The sequence below is a fragment of the Anneissia japonica genome, unplaced genomic scaffold (genome assembly GCF_011630105.1).
Source record: "Anneissia japonica isolate Jap-2015-1 unplaced genomic scaffold, ASM1163010v1 scaffold718_len1063573_cov188, whole genome shotgun sequence".
Lineage (NCBI taxonomy): Eukaryota > Metazoa > Echinodermata > Crinoidea > Comatulida > Comatulidae > Anneissia > Anneissia japonica.
In genome coordinates, this window is record NW_022727435.1 from 921237 (window position 1) to 931378 (window position 10142).

At 36.7% G+C, this 10142-nt stretch overlaps 1 protein-coding gene across 2 annotated transcripts; it reads left to right on the forward strand.

Moving 5' to 3' along the window:
* Positions 1-3408: 3408 nt before the first annotated feature.
* Positions 3409-9133, forward strand: LOC117113751. 2 transcript variants are annotated; one of them, XM_033257195.1, is made up of 2 exons: positions 3409-4073; positions 6917-9133. In XM_033257195.1, exon 2 carries the CDS (start codon positions 6928-6930, stop codon positions 7864-7866), a length of 939 nt encoding a protein of 312 aa, XP_033113086.1. In that variant the 5' UTR covers positions 3409-4073; positions 6917-6927; the 3' UTR covers positions 7867-9133. The 2 variants fall into 2 exon arrangements, with proteins under 2 accessions (XP_033113086.1, XP_033113087.1); XM_033257196.1 differs by having other exon boundaries at positions 3409-3845.
* The last annotated feature ends 1009 nt before the right edge of the window (positions 9134-10142 follow it).

Genomic DNA, 10142 nt, shown 5'->3' on the forward strand with positions numbered 1-10142 from the left:
TACGCTACAACCAACCATACAAATTTGTCTCGCTTCTTTTTGTTACTGATTGTCTTAAGTGAGTATAGTATGATACAACTTCCAAAGTGCTATATAAACAAAAAATTACCTCTTTAGTATATACATTTTTTTTTAATGTATGGCCTCTCAAATCAATTAAATAACACCTGTAAATGCTTAGAATGTTGGACCCCCACCGGGGTTTTGGCCCTGGACTCCCGGAGGCCCTTGGCGGCCCCCTGGCCCCAGCCAATGGTGCTCGCAAGTGCCCTTTCAGTATGAAAAAGAACCCGCCTACCAAAATCCTGGCTACGGGCTTGTGCTGTTGATATCATCATCAACATAGACCTACTACCCTTCAAGGCTCAAATGAGCCTGTATGTTCCGACCTGGTCAGGCCCGTAGCCATGTTCTTCCAAGGGGGGGGGGGTTCTGGGCGTGAGCTCCACGGTCGAAGCCCCGGTGGGGTCGGCGAAACCCCCAAAGCAAGGGGATTTTTGTGCTTTATGGGTCTAAATAATGCTATAAAAGCAGATATGTTTTAAAAGGTCTTTGTCTGGGTGGGTCTGCAGTGCATTAGTGGGGTTGGGGGACTTAATTTGGGAAATTTGAGGAGTGGAGGTTCGCCAGAAAAGAGGGGGTTTGCTAGAAAAGGGGGGTTCTCCCGAACCATAAAACCCCCCTGCATACGGGCCTGTGGAAGTACGACTCAGGCAACGGTCTCAATCGAATTGGGAGAGATTCATATGCTTCTCAGCTGTTAGTTTCAATTGATAACGGGTGGACTAAGGACATATATGTTACAGTTATAAGTCCTTGGTTAGTTATAAGTCCTTGGGTGGACATCTAATCTGTTCACGTCACGGTCATTCCTGGGCTGATCAGTAATGCTTGGATATTATTCTTATCAATTATAATTATATTAGATCTGAATATCCATAAAGATGTTTTACTGATATTACACCTTTCGTGAAATGTGATCAGTTAGACACTTAGGATTGTCGCGTATGGCCATTATGGTGCTTTTTAAGATTGCGATATACCGGAATGAAAATCTCCGACTATACGTGCTTTAAACATCTAATCAAATTAAGTTCATTAGATCTACACGGTATATTGATTACCGTACATTTGATAAATCATAATTATAAAAGGAATGGCTTTTAGACCTACGGAGATTGAGCAAGCATACTGTATTTAATTGGTGTTGCAAACTATTCTCTCGATGTTCACCAAAAGCAGACGAAAACAGAAAGAGCCATGAGTATCACCCAATATGCAACACGTGACATATATAAACAATTTTAGTTTCCATTGCGTCAATTGATTGCTTACGTTTTCAGTTGCATATATTTCGGTATCACGTTTCTACTATATGCCCACATTTCCAGGTAATAACAATATCACTATACCCGTAATGTACTCCTCCCTTATACGATGAACTAAATAACACGGTATTGATACAAGTAAATAATAATTACGGTAATAAACTGGACCCCTTGGAGACTAGTATATTTATTTATAGGGTTGCCACAATAAAGAATAGTAGTGTAATATTGTTTACTCTAGCTATCTAGGAGGTCGTTGCATTGCTGCGTTTTTGATGATTTCTGAGTTGCTCTCAGTCACCTTGGTTACTTAAATAAATATAAAGATTGAATAAGTGAAAATCCAGTTGATTATATAATGATAACTGAAATGAATTTATTACCGGTTCAGGGGGGCGGATTTAGGTTGGGGCGGCCCGGCCCCGGCCCCCCCCCCCCTTTTGGGAGGTAAAAAAAAGAAGAAAAAAAAGAAAAAAAAGAGAGAAAAAGAAAAAAATAATAGCCCAGAATGCCTCAAATGTTATGTTCGGGCGTCTAGAACACAGAAATTTCGCGGGGGCATGCCCCGGACCCCCTACGACAATGTTGTCTCAATTGGCCCCACTTTCGGCCCCCTTCCGGCCCTGTCTCTTATACACATCTAGATGTGTATAAGAGACAGGTATTATATAGAATAAAGATTGTATCATGATCCAGAAAAATGAAAAATTAAATTCAAAATTTTAATTGATTAATTTGTACAAATAATAATTAATTATCTTACAATACAATATAACCTTTTGCATATGAAAAAGTCCCATCAATTAACGGACACTTAAATAATACCTCAGACGTAAATTGCAATTAAACATTTTGAATGTAACAAAAACAATCTTTGTCAATTAACGGACACTTAAATAATACTTTTCCCGTATTTTTTGTATAGACTGTTAAATTAGCTGGAACGGTCATATTTAAGGATTTTTGTAGAAAAATGTATGTAAATCAGCGAAAACTATTTTTTTCGATCTGTCTTTTGTTGAAAGTTAAATCTCTTAAATCTTTGAGGTTTATCCTACTTTTTGGCAGACGTGTATCTATGATATTTATTGTAGACGTACTGTATAATAGACCGACTCCATTCCTACTGTTAATGTTAGTTACCACCATCGGCTACCGTGCAGGCGAACCTTTTAACCTTTAAACATTCAGAAACCAGCTTACGCCACAGACGTATTCTTGTCTTTATCTTGTGGATCGAGCACGACATCATGACTGTGTACCGGGGAGCTAGAGTAAAGAAAACAGGTCAACACAGTGTTAACACTACTTAAATGGAAGCTCTGAGTATGCAAACCTGCGGTTTCGCGTCTACTTACTGTTTATCGATTTATAAAAGGGTGAACCGGGTGGTCAATTGCACACGTGAGGAAGAAGAAGCTATCTTTAACTCTTTGACAGGGATACATTCACTATCACTGTTCATTAAACATTTTGCCAATATTAAAGATAGTCACCAACCAACGGCTTTGATTTCGCTGGGAATCAGGGGTGGCGCCAGCGGGGGGGGGGCAGGGCCCCCGTTGGGGAGGGCTGCCATCTCCCTCCCGTCGGGCAGAAAAAGCACATTTCGTCGGGGAGAAAAAAAAATGTATTTTCTACATAGGCCTATTAGACTCTAAAACCGATTAAATAAGCCTTTGAAACCCCTAAATTGTCAAAGTGTTCGGGGCTTCGCCCCTGGACCACTTTCGAAACCTTTAATCGACGGGAAAATCTGACCCCTCGTCGGGGCAATGTTGCTAATGGACGTGACATTACTGATATAGCGACGATCTTTTGATAATGAAGAGGTTGATGATAATGAATTTAATAATAATGATGATGATGATGATGATGATGACGATGATCAATGATGATGATCGATTTATTGATTGGTGGAACAGGATCAGCTGTCTATTGATTGATTGATATATCTAAAAATAGGTATACAGTATATAGCGCCACCAGTACCTACATGAGAGGATTTAAAAATAGAAGTTTCTTTTTTCTAAACATGATCCGTCTCTTTATACTGAAAAACTGATCCTATTGTGCCGGTTGTTTATACAGTGTACGTTGTCGTCGCTTTTTCGCGACTCAAAACCCATGCGGTTTGAACGCCAAACAAACAACTCGAGCGATTCAAAAAGGGCCAGGAATAAAAATAATTTGGAATGCTCGGGGCAGATTGATCAATGGGTCGTAACTAAGTATTTTGAAAGGCAGTCTAGCAGAACAGTTCCGGTCCGTTTGTAGTGACTTGTTACACCACTGCTATCGACACTTGGTTAATCACAAATAACTGTTTTCTTCTGTTTTCATCCTACTTCAATTTTCAGAAAATATACAAATAGTTGTTGGAAATCTCACTGGAATTCATTTCAAAGCTACCAGGTTGCCCTATTTCAGACGATGAATAGACTTCTGATATTGAGGATCCGTGGATGAAAATAGGCCTATTTTAAACTCGCTCATCTATCAACTTGTGTAAATATCGTGAGTTCTAATAAGACCAACAAATTTATAGTTGTAATTATCGTTTGCTGTTCTAAGAAAGTGCCTAAGATGTTAATGGGTTGTATAATGGATCAGGAAATGTCAGCACTCAAGTGCCGTTGCATAGTATTAACTCGATAATACAGACAACACTTAGCGCATCACCAAATACATTTGCAAATTTGTACAGGGCGGCATTCCTGACAAGATACGCAACTGCGGAACAAGGTTTGTATAGTGTCGAGTTCAAAATATAAATCAAGTCATCACAAACATAGTTTTGGTGTGTTTGGTGAGTTGTTATATGCTTTTGAGTAACGGAATTTCAGCATGACTACAATTGGGATAGTTTTGAGCTATCGCAATACTGTATAACCACGGTGATGTATTAATAAAAAGCCAGCATTTCTCTATTATGTAAAAGTTCAATGCTCTTTAAGTGAAAAATATTTTTTGTCTTTTACGTTGTAAAAGACAAAATTAAAACGTTAATAAGTGTTAATAAAGCACAGTTTATGTTACATATGGTACAGTAGAAGTTCTCCTTTGTGGCAAAAACATTGACTCCATGGACATGAACTTTATAAGAGGACACTTTTGACCGCGAAGAGGAAAAACATATATTTTAACACTATTTTAACCCTTATTCAGAGGACACCCCCTATAATAGAGGGACAGTTTTTGTATCTCCGTTGTAATTTAATAATACAGTATAATAATAGTGTATTATTATCAGGTCAATTAGTAGAATATATAATAATAGCCTATTTTAATTACCGGGTACCATACTTTTGCATAAGTTCATAATTTTTTTCTATATATTTTTTTAGAGACATATTTACAAGATATTGTTGCATGCCTAGGTCTATTATTTTCTATCAGTTATTTTATTCGTTTGTTCAGCCTAATTACATATCATACGGTAAAAGCCTATTGGCAAACATATTTTCAAAAAATAATTATATTATACCGGTATGTGATTTTTGGCAGAAGTCTAACTTTTGGTAAATGGAAATTCACAAAGATGACGGTATTGAGCACCGTTGTAAGTATATCAGTTGAAGAATTATAGTTTTGAATTTAAATAAGATTCAAATAGCATCCAGGAATTATATATAGGCATGGCCAGTACGGTAACGCTACACCGCCACGTTGAAATCACATGGAGAATAAGGCAGTGAACCGGGATTTGGACAAAATTAATGTAATGAATCCATTTTTTTTGGCGAATTAGAATTGCAAATTATGTAATGATATGCCTCCCAAGATAAAGTACACCTTTATCAATGCCCGAATAAAGATTTATTCTATACTGGTGAAATTCAACACGGGATTGTGGACAAAATTACAATCTATTTGAAAGGGCTGGTATGATGCCAAATTTATTCTTTAACTGTGTGTTAAGTCGCAAAACATAAAAAACTAAAATATCGATTCCAAGACATGAAACAAATTACATTTTAAAATAAGACATTGACTTTATCGTCGTGTTATTATTAAAATTCTTAAATTTTGTAATTATCCCAATTTAAAAAAAAAATCCAAATTTTGTAGACTTTTTAAATCACTCACTTTTTTTTATCTATTTTATCAATCGTTTTATTGGCTATATTAATCTGATGCATCGTCTTTGAATCTTTGTTGTTTTGTAATTTATTGTAAGTTTATTTGGCCAAGGGGTTTGACTTTCTGATTTGTGAATTTCTGCCGAATGTGTAATAAAAAGAAATTGTTTGTTTTCCAGTTAAAAAAACTTCACTTCTGACCTTCTGGGTGGGACAATCATACACTGCTCATTGGGCCCTCGGTTAAACAAAATTTAGTAATTCAACAGAGGTTAACGTTGTCGTAACACGCAACATTAACCATAACAGTATTCATCTCACATAATTAGATACATAATCTGAAATTGGTTTGTTTGTATTAGTATTCAAGTGTGCAATGTCTCGCTATCGAAAGCATAAGTAACGGGAATTGGATATCTTCTTTTTTTCTAAACTGGACCTAATGATGGACCCACTATATATAGGTACGGTAACTAATATTAGGTTGTCACTTAAGATAAGTACAAATCTGAACAGTAATTTTGGTAACCCAGATAATACGCATCGTTTCTAAAACTTAGCGTTAGGCCTACTTATGCTTCAGATTATTTAAAAAAAAATCAACACGAACATGTTGATTCAAAAACATAACCCACAAGCCAGCTGTTCAATACAAGTAGGAAAGCTCTATCACGTTAAAAACTAAAAATATATAATGACAGATGTAAGAATACAGGGTGCTACTGAGTCACATAGATCGAGTGGTCGAGTGACCGAGCAGTAAGGCAGGGGCGCCACTAACTGCAGCCTAACACCACGCTGGTTCGAGCCGCCCCTCGCCCAGGGCTCGCTTGGTAGAACCAAGTCTTCTCGAATACGAACTAAAAATATAGGTCCAGTGTACACATTTGACTTGTGTGCACGTCACGTTAACGAACCCATTGCATCTTTAGGAAGAGTAGGGGTTTACCCCAATGCTATCGTTCATTACAGTCCCTGTCGTTGTGGAATGGTGGATGTGAACATATGTAGCTACTGGTATAAGCGCCTCTTTACGGCGGCTAGGTAGTCACGGACGCTGCTAGTTATTGGTTATTCTCCTGCCTTTACATTTAAATAAATCTTCTTAAGTAACGCTCACAATGTGACCCCATATAGTTTATGATATTGATCAAAGGCCTCATAAAACTCCTAAAGGTAGTAGTTACGCTCAGAATTTAACCTCATATTTTTATGACATTTACTATAGGACTATTATGTGCCTTGTATCTTGTTTGTAATATATTTAACTACGTATTTTATATAATAATAAATGCTATGAAATGCCTAGTGATTAATGTGGATCTCTCTATCTATTACACCGTCTATAGTATCATACTGGTTTTATTTTGGAAAAAGTTTAAGCAACCACGTCTTGAAAAATTCGTGCAAGTCATGTCTGTTTAACATGTCGCCATGACGTAGAGTTGACATTCAAGCATAGCATTTAATTGCAATGTAAATTTACACGAGAGTTTTATTTTACAGATACATACAATATGACACAGGCCAAATCAACTCAATATATGTTAACCAATCAGGGGAAGCGGAATCAGTCGCAAGATGGAACTCTTAACAATGGTGCAGATAGGTCTACAATGCGATCATCATCGTCTGCAATTTTAAGACGTGGAAGTGCACCAGATTTGTGTGATCGTCTCTTGCCACCAATTGATGATGGCAAAACAAACCGATCATTTAGTCCACTGCAATCGTCATACTCACCTATAGCAAACCAAACAGGCTTAGTACCTTTTGAAAGAAAAATTAACCATAATAATGCAAACTTATTCTCAAAGTATTCTCCAAGACTATCAGCATGTAGCATAAGCCTGTCAAGTGAAGCTCTGTCACGGAACTCGTCGAATCCAAGCATTGTTAATCATACATTGGCGGGGCAAGCTAATTCTACCAATGCCAGTCCTAACTACAGAGCTGCTTCGTTGACGGGGTTATCCCCCGTTCCCCCAGATCTTGTAACAACACGAAATCATGGAATCCCTGAAATAAAAACACTGAAACAAACTCCAAGTCTCGTTAGACGTAGACATGTGTCAGAGAAACATAGCAGCAATTGTAAGAAAAAGGAATCCTGTAACAACCACGGCACATATGTTGGCTTAAAGAAATCTAACACGGAGACAAATATACTAAATCACCGTCTAAGAAAGAACACGACGCCAAAATTAAGAACACTGCCAACCACTACGTCCGATTCACAATTGACTCCAGCAACGCTTCAAGGAATTAATAACTCTCAGTATGACAATGAAAGCAATTCCTCTGATCAGAATGACACAAGAATTATCGAATGGCTTCTAGGCGTCGAGACAAACTCAGTAAATTGGAAAGACGGTGCCGGCCATGGTAGTGAAAATGACGGGGAAAATAATAATATACAAGAGACAGCTATTAGGATTGTCTATGAAGACCCTTAACCTTTATTATATGAAGACTAACATACCATTGTTTTCTGATTCTAAAATAGGTGATTCTCAACACCTCGAGAAAGAGTAGTTTTAGTGCTGGCATCATAAAATCAAATCTATTATAAATGAAAAATACGTCATACACATTTACATAGCATGTATACGATTAGAATTCTGTAAGATAACGAGGACCAAACTTTAATTTAGGCAGACATTTTTTTGGTAAAACCATGTCATTAATAAAGTTCATCCACTGTAAGCATTGGTCGTCCAATTTATAACGGAATGGAATTACATTTTCTTAGTCTGTAACCGACTATCGATCTGTGAGATGATTTTTTTTTTATGAGTGGCTTGTTTTATCACCAGGCATTTTGCCAAATTGTAACGTTGCGAACTGTTGCTCTCGCAGGTGTTGGAACTAGTGTTATAATATCCAATTTAGGAACTAGGTCAATACTAAAATTTCTTCAGAAGACCATAAAAAACCTCAGCAAACCAATAACTCTCCTTATCTCGGATTTTGAATATGACTATTGCCTTTATTTGCACATATTATTAACAAATACAAAAACTCTACAAGAAATGAAGGAGCAAAGGATATTATCAGTCAATAAAAAACTATAACAATAACAACAATTTGGACTTAGTGAGGATGACAACCATATGTTTTTTGATTGTATACATTTAAACATATTTTGGAGAAAGGTTAGTAGGGTTTTACGAAATGTAAAACATGTTAACACATCATTTAGGAACCTTGTGCTTGGTACGGAAAATATATTGTAGATTTTATTTACACCGTAGCAGCCTTTACGATTTACAAAGAGAAAATACTATCGGAGTTGAATAAAACAATTTTTAAATCACTTTGGAGTTCATTTTAAAACATGACATTTTATTGAGATTAAAAATAGAATTATATAATAACAAAAATAACGGAACACAAAATATTGAAATGTTGAAGGACATTATTTTAAAAATGTAGATATTACGAAGCTAAATAATTGATGAAAATTAGCCTAATTGTGAACAAATAATTATATTTTATAGAGAATACCTTAACGTTTAAACAAAATGAAGAGTGCATGACCTACCTGTTTATTTATTCTTTTGTACTTTTTAGAAGAAAGAAATATTTTTGAAACTTGAAAAAAAGGTACTTGCATTGTAATGAATAAAAATCACGTGGTCATTTTTTGTAGGCCTATATTTTGTTGCAAAATGTGAAGAATGGAAATAAAGGTGGGAGATACCCACAAAAGAGAAAAAAAAATTATAACAATAAAATCATGTGGGAGTTGCTTTTGTTGAGAAACATCAATACAGTTAGTATTAATATAAACTGTAAAAGGTTAACGACTTTGATTTATTCAGCTGCATTCGAATTGATAGTAAATAGTAAAACTATAGTAAAAAAAATGTACTTTCCCATTGGGATTTGGACAAAAGACTCTCCAGGAATTGAAATAGACGGGGCTCAGGAAGGGACTTTCACTGATGGAGGGATATACCACCTCAGCCCCATCATGATTTGAGTTGAGGTAAGAAAATTTATTATTATGGCACTTTTTCGCCACTGATGAAATATTTAAACAGAAATTACAAATAAATTTTCCGACACCAGCGGAAAAACTCTTTGTGTCAAGTGGCGTAGGTACACCCCAATTGGTGTCACTCGGTCGGCGTAATAATTTCAACCTATTGCATTTCCTCGTGTGGAATCATAACCGGACCCCTTTTCTCCTTGCGGATTGTAATTACCTCGCTCCGTGCACCGATAACTCCTTGGAAATTCTTTTTCCCGCCTGCCACCCCTTCCTCCTCCAATACACTAGGGCGCTACGGCACCCTGCCGCTTGGCTTGTTGGCCACTTTAAAGAATTTTTACTATGGAAATTAATTTAGGGACCGATCGTGTGCGACGGTCCATTCGCCTTTTGTCTTAATAAATCACGACCGAATCACACTATATCTGATCATGTGTTACTTTATTGTGTACAGTGTATTGAGGGTGACGGCCAAGAGTGGGTGGGGCCTTATAGTTAATTCTTAGCCCAGTAGACACAAATAGGCCTATGTATTTGAATATTTCAATTTAATTGCAATTCAAATTAGGCTGACCTGCTTTTGCTACAACAAAGTCATTCAAGGGTCATTATTCTAAAACATTGTTCAGAATTCTGTTAATCAAAGATTGAGATCACCTGCTTCATTATAAAGGGGCAGTGAGGAAGTGAAAATGGTATTTTGCAAGAATAAGTTAGAGGTCCTTGACGGTGGTC